Source organism: Pithys albifrons, chromosome Z (assembly GCF_047495875.1).
Source record: "Pithys albifrons albifrons isolate INPA30051 chromosome Z, PitAlb_v1, whole genome shotgun sequence".
NCBI classification, from domain to species: domain Eukaryota; kingdom Metazoa; phylum Chordata; class Aves; order Passeriformes; family Thamnophilidae; genus Pithys; species Pithys albifrons.
The window spans coordinates 77,238,501-77,258,271 of NC_092497.1; the positions used below are offsets into that span (position 1 = coordinate 77,238,501).

Below are 19,771 nucleotides of genomic sequence, written 5' to 3' on the forward strand. Positions count from 1 at the left end.
GCAAGCAAAAAATCTTGAAGAAGATGTCTGTCTACTCCTGCCAGAAAATGCACCTGGCATGTGGCAATGAATGTGGCAAGGAGCAGCCCATGGGCTAGGGGAGAGTGGCCTGGGATTCTGCTAGTCACAGCCTAGCAGGGGCTAACTATGTCTGTGCCCTGTGGCACTGTGGTCAGTAAAGTAACACATGAATAAATGCCATTGCTCAGTATTTTTGGGAAGCAGGGCTGTTACTCTCACTCTTTCTCCCACAGAACCAGTTGATTATTTATGTTCTGAATGAAAATCTCTGAGTAGTTTGAAGATAAATACTTGACATTCTACTTCCTCCTAAATAAACCCTGACCCAAATCCTACTGAATTTGTTTAATTGATTCTCAAAGGCCTTGGAAGAGATTTTTCAATTCTGCTGGAATAGATCATGTCCTGCAGAAAGTGGTACAATCAGTACCAAATCCCAAAAACGCTTGTTCGGGCTTTAAGTAGTATCCAGCTGTAGAGAAACACATGTCATTTGAGGCTCTATCCACAGAAATATACATATGCTGGACTATGATCTTTTGCTATGATCAGTGCAAATATTTTTTTGCATTCATTGTAGATATCTTAATTTTTTGACAGGATACAACCGACTATATTGCATATGTAGCTAAGGATCCTGTTAATCGGAGAGGTAAGTTAGAAATATCTGTTTGACATCTGTTTTTCCTTTGTGAAACATAAATTATTCATGGTTTAAACCAGATTCTTTTTCCTCCAGAAAATATAAATGCAGCCCAATAAAAAGATTGCCTTTGACAGAGTCATGGAAAGATTGTGTAGCAATAAGAAGCAGCAGTTTGGTTCTCAAACTTGGAACTTGTCTCTAGTTCATATTCAAATATCACGTTGATTCTCTTCATTGCTTCAGTGAAACACTTGCCTTACTTGGCTGCATGAACTTTTGGGCAACAAAGTCTTACTTACATGTAATCACCATGCAAGACCTAAGCAGTCCTCTGACTGCTAAGTCATCTGATGTGGCGGCTGAATCTTATAGGTTCTCTCAGTGCATGCCTAGTTCTTCCTGGCAGAATCAGGTTCTTTATCAAATAGTGAGTGTTCAGCCAGATTGCTGTAATTCTCTTTCTCAGTGAAGTTTTATTTACAGTTGTATTGTGTTACCAGCAATCAGTTAGGAACAGGGACCTTCTTTCTTGTTGATTGTCTTCAAAGGCTAAGATCCAGTTCACATTCTCAAAAAATAAAAGTAAACTATAAGAATTGTAAATTACACTCTGAAAGAATAGGTACAGAAAACATTCCTGCCTGTAATGCAGAAAGCATCACTAGGTCTTAATGCAAGATAAAAAGCATTGTGCAATGTACCTGAGAATATTATTTATAGATTCATAATAATGCCATGAGAGACCCCAGCAAAGACAGAAGAACAGAGTAGCCCCCACCCCCCAAGAAAAAAAAAATTAAAAGACTTCCAAATTGATTTCTGGAGAATTCAGGGACTTAAGCCCCCAAAATGCTGACTCTACAAATCCTGAGCTGCCCACCTTATTATTGGCACAACTAATTTAGTAGCTTCCACATTTTATCATCTTTAATGATTTTAGATACCTGAAGAATCTGTTGTGTTCCTGTGCAGAGATGTCCGGACTTGAGAGCAATTCAGTCATAAATAATACCTGCACTGAACATACTAATATGCTGAATATTAGTGAAACACCTAGAAAACTTATGGGCAATGGGAGGTATGGAGACAGTCCAGTTTGCAATGCTTGTTATTTTACAACATCATATGTTGCCCATCAGAGAGGCATCAATGTCAGACTGTGGGATGCCTGGTGCAGTCCCTGATTTAGCAGAACCCTTCTGCTAAATCAGGGACTGCTTTAGTTATTCTGGTGAATCTCAGTGACAATGTAGTGGACTAGCACTGTAGACCAGATGTTTTCACTGTGGGTTTTGAAGGAGCCCTGTGCACTGTTTTCTGATCCTGTGTGAGTGGATTTTAGATAAAAACAGTGTCATATGCTATGTTCCTTCTGTCTTATGTTGAATATGTTTAGCCTTAGCTTCCTGTGACTGTTTCTTGTTCGGCTAGTCTATCCTAGATAAAAGAGTCATCTGAATGCCTGGTATTGTTGTCTTCCTTTGGTGTATTTAGATCAAATAATTTCTCACTTTTCTTTATGAAAAGATTGACAGTGAGCTCTGTAGGTCTCCAGCTGCAGTGCACATCCTCCATCCTTCAGATAATTTCTGTACCTCCTTCTTTCATTTTTCTGCATTGTTTTAAAAAGGTATATGATACCTATATAACAAGGGCTGCCACTGTAGCAGAGGCTGCACCTTCCTTATCTTACTTGTTTTTGTCCTTATCATTAGCCAGGTGCTCCTAAGCCCTTTTGGCTGCAATGAAGCACTGTTATCCCATGTGAAATTCTTACATACTATGATCTTTAAAGCTTTCTGCATTATAGCTTTTCCATGGCACTTTACCCTGTGGTGTGTGCACATCAGTGGTTTGCAGTTTGGTGACTTTGTATGTGACCTGTATTAAAACACTTTTTTAAAAAGGGTCTAATTTACCAAGGAATCTGAACTGCCCTGTTTCACCATCACTCACCATTCTATCATTCTTTGTGTTATCTGTAAATTACTTTAGAACAGAATTTGTCTTTACTTTTGTATCTAGTGAAAATGTTACTGCTGCTGTTACTGACACTACTACCAATGCTGTAGCATACAGCTTGCACATTAGACTCATTTATTCCAGAGTATGGAAAAGCTGTCTTCATGTTTTGTATTCTGGGTCTAGCAAGCTAAAGGCTGTCTATTTTCTGCTGTAACATTCACAAGAAATCATCTCTGTGTGAGCCAAACCTTCTCATCCTTTTACAAGAAGCATATCTCCTACCTGCTGAAAGTCCATTCACGTATCCAAGGAAACAGGTTACTCATTATGTCACCTACTGAAACTCATTAATGACTCGTGCTTCATTTCAGCTCCAGACAGGTTTAACAGTGAGAAATGTAGCCTCTGTAAATCTGCACTCTAGTTATAAAGTGCAAATATTTTAGTTTTGTTTGGTCTAACTACTCTTGGACCTCGTTCATGGAGATAAATCTTTTATGTGGACTGATTGTTCTCTGCCACCAGCAGCGGTGCTGAGGGTGCAAGCAACAAATATACCACTGCTAGTCAGGGATGTCTGCCTCTGTCTTTGGATACATGGAGTTCCTGGTTTTGGCTGCTGAATCCACTTTCAACGTGCAGCTAGCAGCCTTTCCCCTGAATCAGGAACTGCCTCATCTTGGTCCTCAGCACAGAAGACGATACAGGGTGAGAACACCACTGTATCTTTAGCACTGTGACTGGTTCTATCTAATGCTGCATGAGGCACTGCTGCTGCTGAGGAAGAGACAGTAGGCATGCCATACCTGCACAACTGCAGGTTTCTTGGCCCTTTATTCTGGTTCCTTCAGAAGTATATCCAGTGGATCAGCCTCTGAGAAGTCATTTCTAAACCTACTTAGTCTTCCTATTTAACATTAGTTAAAACTGTATCACACAAATATTGTGACTAACCTTATTTATAGAACATTGGTGTGCAAAGCATTTGCTTCCACTGAGCTGGACACTGGGCATATACAAAAATGCAATTTTTCATCTGAAGAATTTATTTCAGGTTATTAAAGCAGTCTGTGGTGATACAAATTAGTAACTTCGAACAAGGGTCCAATCTACTGTGGCAGGAGTTGGAAAATAACCAGAGTTTCAAATCCAAACGCAGTCTATGGCTAGTAGACCATGTGTTTGTCCAGCTCTGTATACGGAAAATTAACTCACCTGGGCTTTTCTAGATGTCATGGTAACTATGACTCATTCAGATCTTCAGTTTCCAGCTTTTACCACACATCCATGTTTCTGGAATGTTGAGTGAGTTCTTCATGAGTTCACCTCTTTGTGTTGTCACATGAGACCTTCAGAGCCATGCACTGATTTAAAACTATGACAGACTTGGCTGCTTAGAGCTGATACAGGTTTTTCAGTCTTCCATAGGCAGACAGCTTTTGCTGTCAACCTCTCTCCTTGCTGCCTCTGTCACAGTAGATCCAGAGAGGTGGCACATGAGGAAGTGCTGGAGTTAATCAGGTTCCTGCCTCTGTGATCCAACAGTTTGCTGGGACTGCTTCCATGCAGAGAAGTAGGAAAAGGTACAAACCTCTATATTCCTGAAATAAGGTCAGGGCGGTCCACGATGTAGAAAGTATCTGAGTATACTACTCCTCCCTCAGACTGTAATTTGGAAAAAGTGAGCAGCTTGTGAACTTGAGGGTGTTAGACATAAAACTGAAGTGGTAATAAAATTGAGGAAATCAAAGAAAGTTTTTATTGTTATTCCCATCAATTATGTTTTTGTATTTTCAACTTAGAGCTTAGAATTCTTTCATAATCTATTGTATTCAGGTAATAACAACTGAAATGTTATGAGATTTTTTTGTGTTTGTGGACTTGTTAAAATAGTAGAACAGATTCTTGATCTTGCCTCTGGCAGTCACACACCAGTGCAATTTTATGTGCCTTTTACAAAGACACCATTGCCTGAAATTCACTGTATCAGAATTGGGTTTTATGGAAATGGCACACCACTAATATGTGACATTTAGGTGTTTTGTCACAGGTCTGTGCATCCACTATAACAAAAAAATTATTTGCATGTACATGTGTCAATTTTTTTTTACCTTTAGCTTGTCATATACTGGAATGCTGTGATGGCCTGGCCCCGGATGTCATCAGCACCATAGGGCAAGCATTCGAGCTTCGATTTAAGCAATACTTGCGATGTCCCTCTCAGATACCTACTTTCCAGGATAGGTGAGTGCAATTGCGGAAAACTGCTAAAGGATATTCTTTAGCTTTCTGTTTGCATACTTAAATGTGTAGTGGACAATGTTGCTGGAGACAGACAGGATTTAAGTATTTTAAAAAGAGATTTCTGCTAAATTTACACAGTAGTGTTTACCTAATGAATATGAAAAGCACACAGTAATTTTAAAAGAATAAGATAAATATGAACTTCACAGTGATTCTGTGTTTTCTGTTGTAGTTAGTAGCTAGAGTTGGATGGCCAAGAATGGATGTTATTTGTGGCTTTTCCTCATTGTTACTGTTGCAGCAGCTGTGTCAGTTTAGATGGAGTAAGTTAAGAGTACTGAGCTTCCAAAATGACCAGTGACGTTTCTCAGATTAGGGTGATGTTTTTAGGAATATGATGTATTGTACAGAGACTTTGACTGCATTGTTCTCTGGAGAATACAAAATCTGTCTGTTTGTGTACGTTTAAAAGCCTGGGATATGGTATTCTGTTTTCTTTGGAGACATGGATTGCTATATGCTTGCTAATGTTACTATAAATCCCAGTGTGCTGGTACCCTCTACAATCTCTAACATCAAAGTAAAATGGATATATGGTGAATATAAAATGCCACTAGCCTAATCTGGAAGCATGCAGTATTCATATCTCTTGACTTTGTGAAGTTCTTCCAGATTTATATTGGTGATAGAGTTTATCTTTAAAGTTTTAGAGTCTACTCAGTCAATCGACTTATAATATTACAAATGCTATTGTAAGGTTAGATAAAATTGCTTGTTAATTCAGTTTGTAATGGTCTTTAAAGCTAAGTAAAAACATCCTACTCAGAGTAAAGAATTCGATCCATTGCAAAGGAGGTCTCGATTAGTATGTCTAAACAGAGAAGGTCTGCTGCATGATCCATTATTGATTCCTGACTTTTAATGGTAGTTCATCTGTCCAAATAATTTGCAATAGTGATCCCCTGACAGGCAGTCTTAACCTGATGAAAGTAACTGTAAGTGCTTTGCCATCGAGAGGCAACACAAAACACTCACTTCCTTTCAGGATGCAGAGTTTTGAGGACCCAGGGACGGAGGAAGCTAACGACCCCACCGAGCATCCCTATTACAACAACATCCCAAATAAAATACCTCCCCCTGGTGGCTTCCTTGATGCCAGGCTCAAAACAAGACTTCCCACTGCTGCAGACACAGCTCAGGTCAGTACAATTTTATCTCTGCCATACTGCTGATGGATGCAATAATTTTAAAAGACATGTATTTTAAGATGGATACATTGGGAACGTTTATAGCTCACAGCCCTTCATGTGTGGCTGGTTTCCTTTGGAAATAGGCATTGCAGACCTAGGATTAACACATTAGGAAGGTTCATAACAAACTAAAGAAGGTGAGTTCCTCGTGGATTAAAACCAGGTTCAGGTAAGGGAAATCTGCTGAGGGTTAAAACATTTTTAGAAACCATGTCTGTTTCGGAAAGTGTTAGGTAGTGCACAATAACTGGCAATGATTTAATGCAGAACCATTTAAACAATCTAATGCAGTCATTACTAGCAGTTTGTTATGTTAATAATTTGCCAGTGATCAGTATTCATCCAAATTCCTAGGTAGGTTTCCCACCTCATGTTGAACTAAGGTCAGCTTAGATATTTCTGCCAGCATTCCTGTTAAATGTTTGACTGCAGTATCCATGTAGCCACTTAAGAGGAGTTTTCAGATCCACTACAACTCTACTTAAATCCAGAGGAGCCATGTCTGTAGGCACATCCTCCCTTCAGTGCCCAAGTGCATTCCCTGGTATCAATGTGAATCTTTCATCTCATGCTTTGAAGTGTGCTGGCTCTGTCTTCTGGTCCCAGACATGTTTCTTTGGAATGCTTTTCCCATGAACAGTTTGTCGGGGCTTGTTATATGAAGACCAATGTACTAAAAGAGATGATACATCATTTGGTCTTGTGAGCATTAAGAAAAGTAGGAAGCAGGGAAGTACACATGAAGGTCACTGGTAATATCTTTTACACAAATGTATTTAGTATATATATAGTCTGACACCATGATGAATCAAAGGAGGTGTGAGTACACAGAATACAGCCAAGGAAATTGTCAGAGCTACTCATAATATATTTGAGCACTGTAAAGGCAATTGAAAATCTCCTTGCACATGTCCATTCTAGTCTGCAGCAGGAGTAGAAGGAGAGCAAATTTATTATCAGAGCCATCACCTAGAAGACAAATTCAGTGAAGGATGGCATCATGAACCTGTTATACAAGGTGAGTTTTGCTACTTTTAGCTGTAATACTGCAGGTGGTCTTGGGTGGACAAAGCATGTAAAAGTCAGATGCCTCGGAGTTTTAAGACAATGAATTGCACTTGGTCAATAGCTTCCCTTTGTCCGAGTTTTAGTGTGGATACCAGTGAAATGCATTTGTTAATTACCTCTGGATAAATTATTAAATGCACATTTCATAAAATATTTTCTTCTGCAGAGTAGTTCATAAATAGGGTTTACCCACATCTTCAGTTTTTTAACTTTCTATGTCTTAAAAGCCTGTGATATTTAAAGGCAGGCTGCATGGTTTGTTTTGAAAATCTGACCCACTAGGTTATGCAAGATGGAATTTTTAAAGGAAAAGCCTAGGTGAGAAGTTTCATTTGAAATGTGAAACAATGCTGTCTGTTCCACAAAGAGCTAATAATGTGGAATATTTTTTTGATTGTTGTCTATGAATTTCAAGTAAATCACTTAAAACATATGTGTGAAGTATTTATGAAGGTTTCTTTTCCTCCTGAATAGTAATGCCCCCAATTCCTCATTGAAACACAATTCTGAATCCATTAATCAACATTTTTTTTTCTACTAGATCCTGAAATTATTGACTTTACATCTCATGTTCCAGGAAATTTTAAACCTGTGGTAATGTGATATGATGTTAGTTGGCCATTATACCAACATGTTCTGTCAAATAGAATAAAGAGGAAAATAAAGTCTTGAATTTTCTAGGATCTCTGGATATCTGTAGTATGCCAGAAATTAAACCAGAAATTACATCAACAGCAGAGATGCCAACATATGTAAACACCCAGCATATAAATGCAGAAGCTCTACTGGCACTTCAGGCAGATGCTGAAAATACCTTCAGTGGAACAGCAGAGGAGACCAAAGCAAGCAGCCCAGGAAAGGATCTGTTTGACATGAGTGAGTTTCCCTCCTATTAACTCTTTTTCTAACAAGTGACCCAATATGTTTATGCATTAGTTCAGTAATAAAAAAAAAAAATTCCAAAATTTTGGTGAATTTTAGAATTCGTGGTGGTTTCATACTGAACTGACCTAAAATAAGGGTGGCTGAAGATTTGAAGTTAGTTTATATCATATCTGAGTCAAAGTGAGTTGCAGTCTGTATTATCCTTAACATCACAGGCAAGTATGTCAGAAGAAAAATAAATCAGAAGCACTGTCATACAGGGAAGTGAAGGACAGTGAAGGAGTGGATGGGTGGAGAATTAGCTCCAGCCTGTCTTCTGAATATTTTCCTCGAAAGTCAACACATATAACAAAAGCTTTGTGCAACAAGGAATCTAAGGAATAGAAATTAAAAGGCTGAGTTATCTCTTGCACTGAGTAGACTTACTATCCTATCTGTTCCAACTTTGAAGTCAGCTTTTCTTAAATTTGAATAATAGACATAGCTGCAAAACAATGTTTTAAGCATCAGCCATTAATTTGATGCCAGTGCTACCAATACACATCGTTTTCAGCCTTGATGAGATACTAAACTGTAGTGGGGAAAGTATTTGATGCACAGACATTTTTTTTCTGCTCTTCCTTCTGCAAATAAATTGCTGACACATATTTATTTAATTCAGTTCACATAATTAAAAGGCAATGAGACAAAGCAGTTGATGCCTATTTTTTATTGGCAAAATGAGGTATCTACACTTCTGTTGTCTTAGCATACATAAAACTGTCTTCTTGGCATGCTTTTGCTGAGATGTGACTCTATTTCCACAACTTAGATTTTGGACTGAAAGAAAGGGGAAGAGAATACAGTTTAGAGAGTATCTGTCTATGAGTATAGATCTGAAATAAGAAAAGTGTGCTGTCTGAAATCAGGGATGTTAATTTTGATTTCTAACACACCAGACCCTTAAAACATGTACATGCTTACTTCTATTTTATACATATTTTTTACTAAAAATAGGGAAAGTTGGTTTTTCATCTTCCAGCCTTCGTTAATCTTCAGCAAACACTGGATCAACAGAGAAAAGTAGTATTAGAAAAAGTGTCAACTAGATTTAAGTTCGTGTTTGTCAAGCTAAACACATATTGGACTTAGTACAGACTGAACTATAGTGAAGCTATTTTTAAGGAGTTGAGACATCAGTAAGCTGTGACAGCACAGTAGGTACTTTATGTCTCAGATAAATTAACGTCTTCGTGGTTCCATGCAAACATAGCTGTGTACTCCTCCCATCTGAGCGGTCTGTTTAGAACTGATGGATCGCTTCACAGTACTTTTACAAGTTTACTGGGCACAGAACAACAATTTTTTTAATATGTACTAGTAGAACTGATGAAGGTCTTGCAAGGGAAAATAGGTACCAATAGGTCAGTGAAGCATATAAGGAAGTACCCACTGACATATTTACTATTTCTGTTAAGACTATTGGGATTTGTAGTGACACATCTCTCCATTCAACTCTACAGGAAGTAGCACTGAGTTTAGGATTTAGCTGAGGTTTAAAAGATGCTTCCCCAAGGCTGATTTTTGCTACGTAAAAGACATTAAATGTGTTAACCTATGTCTATTTTGCAATGTTCTCTTCCTAGATGGAGGCTAGGAATAAGCTGAGTGGTAAGAGTGCCTGTTTCCTTCTAGACATAGCCTTGGGCTGGAGCCCTAGTAATGGAAAATTTTATAAACGAATAAGTTGTTCGAAGAGAGACCAGATACAAGTATAATGGCATTAGCTACCCATATTATGCAATTTATTTGAAATTAAACTGTCTGATACAACTAGCAAGACTAAAGAAGAGCCTTGCCTGGTACCAGATCATACAAATACAGCTGTTGACAATGGCCACCACTGAAATAAAATCAGTACCTTTCAAAAGCTCCTGCCAGATGTTCACTCTGATTTTTATTAGTATCTTTCTGTGCATAACATACATTTTAACCACATTACACTCCTTAGTCTTAATATAATCCATAAATCAGTAAGTCTGTTAGTATATCTTACTTAATTTTTTTCATAAAGATAAAAGGAAATGGCTGTAATACAAAATAAATCTAGTTTAAATGGCTGAAATATCACTCTTTTGTTACAAGATTTACCTCTGAATGATCTTGCTCTTGTTTCTGTTTCCATAACCAGAACCATTTGAAGATGCCCTCAAGAATCAAACGGCTGAGACTGTGTTGAAGAAATCCACCTCCACAGGATGCACCAGTCCTCCTTCATCCAGAGCAGCTGTCCAGATGGAGGATGAAGAGCTGAGTGCAGAGCCATGGTATCAAGGAGAGATGAGCAGGAAAGAAGCAGAACAGTTGCTAAAGAAATGTGGAGATTTCCTTGTGCGGAAGAGTACCACAAATCCTGGCTCCTATGTCCTGACAGGCATGCATAACGGACAAGCCAAACATCTTCTCTTGGTGGACCCAGAAGGAACTGTAAGCACTGACTCCTCACTAATACATGAGACTTCTGACTCTATACATTTTCTCTAAATGTGCTTAATCTTCCTCACAGCTTATTCACAACTGATCATAAGTATCACCTTATATGTCTAGTATGCCATCACATCTCTGCTGCTCTCCCTCATGCCTAGCAGAAGACACACTACATGCTTTCTGAAGATTGCAGGGAGCCTTAGGGACCTGATTCCCAAGCAAGATGACACTTTGATGACTAAGTCAAAAGTGTAGCTAAGTCAATTTTTTAGCATTCCTGCTGAGAAGCTGCTGGTGGCTGTGCAAGTTTGGCTAGTCTACACACTGGCAATTTCCACCTGACATCTCTGTTAGCTGGAATATGGCCCAGGTCCTCATTGTCTTCCTGCACATCCAAGAGAGAAGTGGGGTAAACCTGCTTCAAATCTTTGCTGGAAAAGGACTCCCCTAGCTGATGAAGGGACCCTCCCTAGAGCAGGATGAAGAGGGCAAGGGATCTCCAGTTTTCTGTAGCTATCCTGTCCTGCTTCTGGTGGGGCTTAGTCTCTACTAAGGGACTGAAATCATTGTCATGACTTTTATTCTTGGCTCCTGGTAACTGCAAGTAGGTAACTCCTTTTCCTCTGTAAAGGAGAACTTCAGAAAACCATCCTCAAAGTAAGTGAGAAACTCCCATAAAGGAGTTGGCCTGTTGGCCCCTGTTTTAACTGAGAAACCTGTAGCAGTATTATGCCAGTCGTGCAGTCTGTATTGCTGCAGTGAGACATGCCCACGGTACTACTTATTTTTAATTACATTTGCCACATGAGGCCAAAGAATGTTTTTACACTTTTGAAGTGCCAGCTGTCTAGTCCTGCACTTGATATGGACACCAGCCGAGGAAGTGGCTCTGCATCTTTTGAGGAGCAGTCACTCTATTTGAACATTTGCCAGCAGTTTTGTGACTCCTGGAACATGGTCCCCTAATTCTCCCTTTAACATAAACTCACAAATAGCTGTTACAGGCTACTGCAAAAAAACCAATTCTGTGTGATGTGGCAAGTGCAGGGATGCTGTGTCCCACCAATTCTGCAGCACTGCTGGAGTACTCAGCATGAGTACTGGCATGGAGTACTCAGGTCCTGTAGTGACATCCAAGACATTTTCCTTCCGCAAAGGTTGGAGGCCCTCCCGTCATTTTTTCACTGCTTTTAGAGCAGCTCTACTTTTCTGACCTCCTTGGTTAGGACCTGCTTGTTGTCCACATCTATCCCTCTCTTGGCGTGCTTGTGATATGCCATTGTGGCCTAAATGCCTCTGAAATGCCTTGCTCAGGAGGCACCGTCCAGAACAACAGCTTTTCTGTGACTTATGGGATCCTGACATAGCTTCTAAGCAGGCCTATTTGCAACTTGTCAGAGTGAAGAGTCATTGATAAAATGCCTCTGTGCAGCCTGCTGTAGCAGCGTGACAGTGGCTTGCATTTCTTCCACGTGGCATTAGTGTGATTATTCTTAAAAATGGATTCACACAAATGCTCCCTGAAAATTCATTTTACACACATTACCCAATGACACAGTTACAGCTCTTAAGGGTGTGTTTTCAGAGCAGAGTTAACTGCCCAGCTCCTTCTGCTCTCACCTGGCTAACAGAAAAATAAAGAAGGAAAAAGACATCTCTTTTTCTGGCAAGGGATGCTTAAAATGGAGGATTAAGGATTTTTTTTTCTGGATTTAGAATTAGGATTTCAACTCTGGTGATGGCAGATTACTTGTGTTAAGAAAATCTCAGAACACAGTTAAGGAAAGTTACTGATTTTTTAAAGATACCTTTTCATTTTGAAAATAGAACTTTGAATTTAGAGAAAGTGACATTTCAAAGCAGTATGCCTTGGAAATGGGGGTAGCCTCTTGGTTTCTTTCAGTGACATAACTGCAAGTGGACCAAGCAGATGGCATTATCTGCCATCAAAGTTCTTTTTTTTTTTTTTAACCCTGTGACATCCTATTTTGAAGTTTATAGCAATTTTGACAGAACTTAATGTTGAAAACTGAAATATTGTAAGAGGCACGCCCACCACAACATAAGCTGGTTTTGGAAAGTTTCATGAAGTTGTTCTTTCTTCCTGTGGAAGGCTCAAGAAGAATAGATGATATTCCTTACTCAGAGCAGTGCTCACGGGCATTTTTCTGAGGCAGTATAGAGCCAGGCCAACGCAAAACTTTACTGCAACATGATGCTTGCTTGAGTGGACTTATGCTCTGTCTGTGGAATCCATATGTCTGACTCGTTTTAAACACAGGAAGGAAATGTTTTGTGAACATCTGGTTAAATAATTAGTTTTGTAATATAGATTAGTTTTTGGCCTCCTCTGGTAATTTTGACTGTTTTATCTTGAAATATCAGTTTTGTCTTATCACAGGCGTAATAATGTGTATTAGCAGGATGTTAGTATAGCGGGCTAGTAAGTGGGCTAGAAAAATTATATTCCCTTCCCTGAAGTGTTTCAGTTCCAAAGGCACAGGCATGTACTGTGCAGCACAGGGCAAATCCAAACTAAGCACAAATGGTGGCTGTATCACTTTCAGGGAAGGGAATTTCCAAGGACCTGAAGAAGATCTTTGCTAAAAAAAAACAGAAAAATGTTGAGGTGCACAGAGAAGTTGGGTTCTGACATATCTGGAAGGACAGCTCTTTCTAATGAAAAAGGTGCAAACTCTTAAAAGAAGCAGGTGGTCTCTTGAAGAAGAAAAATCGATCTAAAAAGCTGACCTATAGTGAAAAAAAATGTTGTACATAAAGTTTTCAAGCAGACCTATTCAGAAAGACTAGACTAGCCTAGGGAGTTGCATGCAAAATGTCTGTTTGGTGAGCATAGAGGGAGTAAGAGATAAAGCAGACACCAAGTTGGGTACATGCCAAATTTCCACCAAGTTTGATGGGAAAGGGATTAGTCTCTAAAGCATGATTATGTCATTTCATTCTTAGACAATTTTAGTGTGAAGTTAAGAGGAAAATTACTCTTTAATATATATTCTTGCATCTCTTTTTTTGAAGGTTCGTACAAAAGATCGTGTCTTTGATAGCATAAGTCATCTTATCAACTATCATCTTGAGAATAATTTGCCAATAGTTTCTTCAGTGAGTGAACTCTGCCTGCAACAGCCTGCTGAAAGGAAGCACTGACTCCAGATAACTCTTAGTTTTTGTAATTTACAAGCTATAACTGGTAGAAATTGCAGACCTGAAAAAACCAAACATACACATTTGAAAAAATGTATATTTACATATACTTCATCAGTATGGTTTTTTATGTTTAAAAAGACTCATTTCATATGGTACACTTGAAAATTCTCAGTTCTTTATGTATACATGAAATCACAGCAGAAAGCTTTCTTAAAAGTAATTTCAATAAAATTGTTCAGATTCTCTAATGTGACTGTTGATAGTGTATATACATACTATGTACATAAATGTAGTAAATATTTATATTTTTGAGTCAGTCTATTGACAGTATGGAACTATCTTCTGTGCCATGTGTTTTTAACAGAAAAAATGACAATTGTGATTGTTCAGATAAAAAATAGAATTCAGCAGTCTCAATTTCTTGAGAAATTTAATATTAGGATTCTTATTTCTGATTTTACCTAAGAAGCACAACTATGGGGATTATAGGTGCATTATGCTAGTTAACCATAGAAGCACTCTGAATTCAGCAACTGAGTATATCAATTCAGAAATTTAGCATATTTTTGAAACCATTGTCCACTGTCACTGATATCAAAAGGATTTTATCTTTCTCATGTCAATTTTGAATTCTTATATGATACTACTCAAATCATTTGTATCTTTAGCAATTATTTGGTGTGGTCTCTCTGTGTAGGAGGTATGTGCTTTGATTTTTCTAATGATATTGTAACAATATACTGTAACTTTAATTTATTAATTTCAGTGCTAAGGTTATTTATAAGTAGTTTGCTGCTTATGGTGAAGAGTTAGGTGTCCTTGACTAACAGTCTCAGATGTTGCATACTGAGTAGACAAGTTCAAATAACTTGTGTTTAATAGGCTTAATCCAAGATGTACATGATTGTTTAAAGACACACCTGAAAAATCTTTTCTTATTATTAACAGTGAAAACCACCCCAACTCAGTGGTCAGTTTTGCAAATTTTGCCACTTGCAATTACCTACCCAAAGCATAACTTCATTTTGGCCTTCAGCAAGTGATAGGTATTGCAAACACACTGTTTTTCTCTAAATATCAAGTTTAAAAAATACAAATATACTAAGGATGCATTTCTGGTAGAAATGCCCTTGACTTTTGGTACTGGGAAACGCTTTAAGGGATGAATGTACTATTCACATTTAAGCGTTATATGAAGTTATTTTCCCATTTTATGAATCTTATTATGAGTCAAATTCAATAGATGCAGTTCCTGTAAAAACAAAGCTTGTGCCAGAGTCAAGATTTAGCCTTCAGCAATCCAAGGTCTTCTCTAGCACCAGTCTTTCAAATCAAATCTTCAGACTTGATTCATAAAGACTCAGCAGGGTAAGTCTAGGTTAAGCATCTGCCTACCCTGCAGCAGTCAACATTTAAATCTACTTAAAGTTAGATTTGGTTCTAAGAATTTGCTAAGTTGAAAAATTTGTCAAGCAATAACCAAACAGACAGAAGGACTCATCATACATTGAGGCAGGACTGTGATATTAAATATTTTCTTGTACTTTCTGCTTTTAAATATGGTGAAACTGCAGCTTCAGAAATTGATTTTCATTAATCTCAAAACTGAAAATGATTGAGGCATGTATGACTAATCATGTGATCTGTGCCATTTGATTCTGTAATCATGATATCCGGAGGCCAAACTAAGACATTAGCAAACAAAGTGCATGTGTTTAATTTTACTACAGGTAGTTTTTATTTGATATTTCTAGGTGTGGATGGAAGCTGAGAGCAAAGGATAGAAATTAAATGCTGCATTGCAACTCAAACCAGTATGGAATTGAATTTAGTGGAATTCTTAAAATTTGGTTTTACTAGATTGGAAGTTATAAGGAAAGGTGACTAGATCTTATATTCCAAAGTAGTATCCACTTGAGTGACTTTAGTTGAGAGTTTCCATGTCTCACCATATTCCAGTCTGAAGTATCTCAGTTGCCACTTCTTTTCAGATATAACATTTGTTATTCCATGTTCTTACCTTCCTGTAGTCATGTTGTGGAAAGTTTTCATTGTGATATGACTATCTATAAGAGAAGGTGTTTTTTCTTCTTTTGAGTGGTGCATATCATTTCAGTAAGAGTCCACTGCATAACCCCCTTAGTAGCTTCAAAATGCCCATCTGCTGCTTATGTCCATTTGGATTCCTAAGTATCCTGGAAAAATGTGACAAGAGCTGGGTGTGTGAATTGAAGGCATTTAACATACACTGAAATAAACTTTTTTTCTTTTTTTTTTTTTTTTTTTTGCAATTGTCCTAGCTGTAGCTTTAATAACTTAGCATCCACTTAGCTGCATATTTTGGAAGTGAAAGCAGGTGACAAGGAGACGCAAAATGAAATAGCTTGACAGAAATATTTCCCAGACTACATTTCATGAACTCTGCTCCCAGGAAAATGTGGCTATTTTTAGCTACTCTGTTGGCACAGCCAATTTGGTCAGATCAGCATGTCCACTGATTGTGCAAAGATTACATATAGCTTCATAAGATGCAGTTTGATCTTAGAAAGCAATAGCACCACTGGTGTGTGACAGTGCCCTGCTGATGCAATGGGCCAACAGATCCTCTCTGGCCAGGTGGGAGGGTCCAGAGGCTTTTCTAAGTCACTGGGAACTACATGATCTCAAAGCTGTCCAGAAAGGAAGGGCATGTGTGCCAGTCAATACTCTGTGAATCTTGCCATGGCTGTTTGTCCATCACTCTGGTAGATTTGGCTTCGCCCTTTATGAAAATGTTATAAGAACTCTACACCCATTTGGATAGCAGTTCCAAATCTGTTGTCATCAAACACCATTTTTCACTGAACTTAATTGAACCAGCTACTTGAACCAGCTAGAATGACTGGGCTCATTTCTGTGAGGAGCCAACACTCCCAGCAATTCGAGAGATGCAGAAGTTATGAGATGGGCTCAAATGCTGTGTGATTGGCAACTATCATCATAATAATATGAGCCTTGTAAAGTTTGCCTTTGGTTTACAGTTCCCCCACCTTTTGTTATTACTCTTTTATTCAATCTCAGGGGTTAGACACTTGCTGGTGGCAATTGAGTGCCATGACTTCAAGTGCAGTTTTACTGAAAAACAAATGTTCTAGACTTAATAGAAATCACTGAGATTAGGCAATATTATAGTATCCATTGATGTTTTCCCAGGGAACAGCTGAGAATTCAGAACCGAAACTAAATATCCTGCAAGACTGTCTATATTGCTTTTGAGTTCTATCTGATTATCAGTTTTGCTTCCAGTTATTTTGCAACTATAGGAACTACTGGCAATGAAAACACATTCCATTCTTTTCAAGAACTTTTAGAAGTGAACCAAATTATTCTGAATACTTTTATTGCAGATCTAGAGTAATTATTAAGATAATAAAATTTTCCAGTGATGCTAGTAGTGATAGACTGGGCATCTAGGAACAATCATGTTCCCAAACTCTCAATTATTTCAGATGCTTCAGAAGCAATGAAACCTCAAAGGCAGAAAATGTGATTTGAAAACTGCATTACCTTCTGACAAATGGGAGTTTCTCAGAGTGAGGACTTCCAGCTTCCCTTCCCTAATGCAAGAAGAGAATGTTCAAATTGACCATGCCTGGCTGGTGGCTGTATGAGGAGATGCAATTTCCATGGCTTATTGCCTGCCTTCCTGCCCAGGGCTTTGGACACACAGTGAGGACAGAAAGTTATACAGTAGTTTCACTCCATTTCATGTCCTACAATTGACATTGGGAGATAACACTGGTTCTGCCAGAAATCTCTCTGCCAGACATATTTAGTAAAAGCCTGAACAAAGGATGTAGATCTGGGACAAAGTCTTGTGTGCAAAATGTGCACTGTTTAACATTCTGGTAAATATCACCTGCCAGCACTAAATTTTCTATATCCTGAGCTCATTTGTTTACCTCTATGGAATATGCTCACATTGCATATCATCATGGTCCTCTGGCATGCAACAAGATGAAGAAAATTTTAAAAAAATTATGCCACTGAGTGATTGCTGCTGGCACATCAAGTGCCAGATGCCAACTACAATATATTGATAATAGAATTGATGCATATTTAGATATTTCTAAGTATCAAATGTTCCACTTGAAAACAAGCAGAGTTTTGCAGCTTCTAGGAAATTTGCATGTCTAAGGTAGATATTTGGAATTTGTGTGAATATTCTGAAAAAGCCTAAAAGCCCTACTTTCAAGACTTTGTTCTTATCTTCCAATGTCTATCTGAAGTAAGTGGTAGAACTAAGAATTTATATCAAGCAAACCATATTTGCATACATAAAGTCTAAACTGAAGTAACACACATACATCCCTTTTTATCTTCCAGTTTCAAAATATATCTGCATAAAGCCCAAACTCAGATTTACCTCAGTGTACTGTCAAAACCGTATTGATTTACAGAGTCTTTTTACCCAAACCAAGGTTTGCACTCTTCACAAATCTGTGCTTGTTCAAAGCTTCCAGGAAACTGGTAGATTCTCATTCAAAGCTCTGTGATCAGCCGGACTTACTGTGCACACTCAGACAGTGTCTGTGTATCCTGGTCATATCTGCATTGGATGCAGCTGGAGTGAGGGCAAGCCTGTGGAAAAGATAACATGGACATACAATATGCCTGCAGTTAACCAGAGGCTTGGACAGAGAGTGAAAAGCTGTCCTGAGAGAGAAAACTTCAGGGATAAAAAATGTGAAGCCTGGAAACATGAGTCAAAAGGCATATAAGTCACTAATGAGAATAGTGAGATGTTGCCAAATTATAAAGATGCTAATTGGTTGATATGGTTAAAGCAGAACCTCTGGAGATGCAAGGCCTACTGCTCATCTCTTATTGAGACATTTATGTTCATAAGCCCTGATCTGTTCCTCTGCATACTCCAACAGAAGCATTTTGGATGACTTCCACTGAGAAAAAGCAGGGCTACTTTTTTCTTTTTTTTGTCTCAGTAAGGGGAGTAAGATTTCAGAGCTATACATTTCTAACAAAAGTGCCATATAAAGCATGTTTAAGCCTTGTATAACAACAAAACAGGCTGTGGAAACCGAAGTTAGAAAGAAGCTAAAACTGACTCATGCTGCTACTTCATGGTGTAAGGGACAGTGCAGATGACTCAGAAAAGACAGGTAGTGTCACACATTGAGATTAAGATCATGAAAATCAAACAGAATTCAGGTCAAATGAAAGATTTTTTGAGCAGTCCTCCTTTTTGTCCAGTAAGACAAAAAACACCAAACACATCCAGACGTACTTTAATTCAAAAGAAGTGAAATTTTCTAATAAGTGAAGAATGTAAAGATTATAATTGGTATATATTTCTGTCATTTATGTCTGACTGGTGTGATAACTGCTTCTCAGTGAAGTCCTGCAGAGTTAAACCTTGAAAGAAGCCAAGTTTCTTCTTTTGAGGTAAACAATTTTCTTTGCATTGTGTAGGCAGCAACAACAAAATTTAAAAAATTACTATTTTGCTGTAAAAGGGGATTTTATTGTACACTTATTATTTATTAATATTTATTACTTTTAGAAACATTTTAGAATGAGAATTGCAGAAAAAGTAATGTATGTGAAAATATTGTGATAATTTGTATTCCCAACCACTTTCATGAATCTCAAGTTTTTGCCTGTCTGCTGTTGTGGTATTCTGGTTCTAGAGGCAAACTTTGTCTCTGAGGAAGTCCTTGAACAACATAGTTTGGAATATAAGTGTCATGCAAAACTGTTTTCTGATTATTCAGTTTGTATACGTTTAACCAAAGTAATAAAACAGTGAGCATTACTATTAGATTGAAATGCATGTAAAGTGAGCTTGAGTCTGTTCTCCTATGTTCCAGTTTGAATATGTGGCCTTAATTGTTGGTTTGGGTTTGTGTTTTTGTTTTTTTCTTTTTTAATTCACCTGAAGAGAGGCCTATTTTGTAGCAGAATGCATGCCATTCTGCAAGGTTTACCAAGATATTGAATATTAATAAGCCAATGAATTACTCAAGCCAGTAGAATCAGGGATGAAAAATGTCAGAGGATCAAA

The 19,771-nt window shown here is 38.0% G+C and overlaps 1 protein-coding gene across 5 annotated transcripts in view; it reads left to right on the plus strand.

Moving 5' to 3' along the window:
- SHC3 (SHC adaptor protein 3) overlaps positions 1-19,528 on the plus strand; it is a 66,167-nt gene extending 46,639 nt beyond the window's left edge. For 3 of the 5 annotated variants that reach the window (XM_071581177.1, XM_071581174.1, XM_071581178.1), the window contains 7 exons: positions 622-673; positions 4,750-4,876; positions 5,922-6,075; positions 7,048-7,144; positions 7,876-8,070; positions 10,250-10,545; positions 13,582-19,528. In XM_071581177.1, the coding sequence (XP_071437278.1) occupies positions 622-673; positions 4,750-4,876; positions 5,922-6,075; positions 7,048-7,144; positions 7,876-8,070; positions 10,250-10,545; positions 13,582-13,710 (1,050 nt within the window). In that variant the 3' untranslated portion in view covers positions 13,711-19,528. The remainder of the gene's footprint in view (positions 1-621; positions 674-4,749; positions 4,877-5,921; positions 6,076-7,047; positions 7,145-7,875; positions 8,071-10,249; positions 10,546-13,581) is intronic. The other 2 variants (XM_071581175.1, XM_071581176.1) reach the window with 2 other exon arrangements.
- The last annotated feature ends 243 nt before the right edge of the window (positions 19,529-19,771 follow it).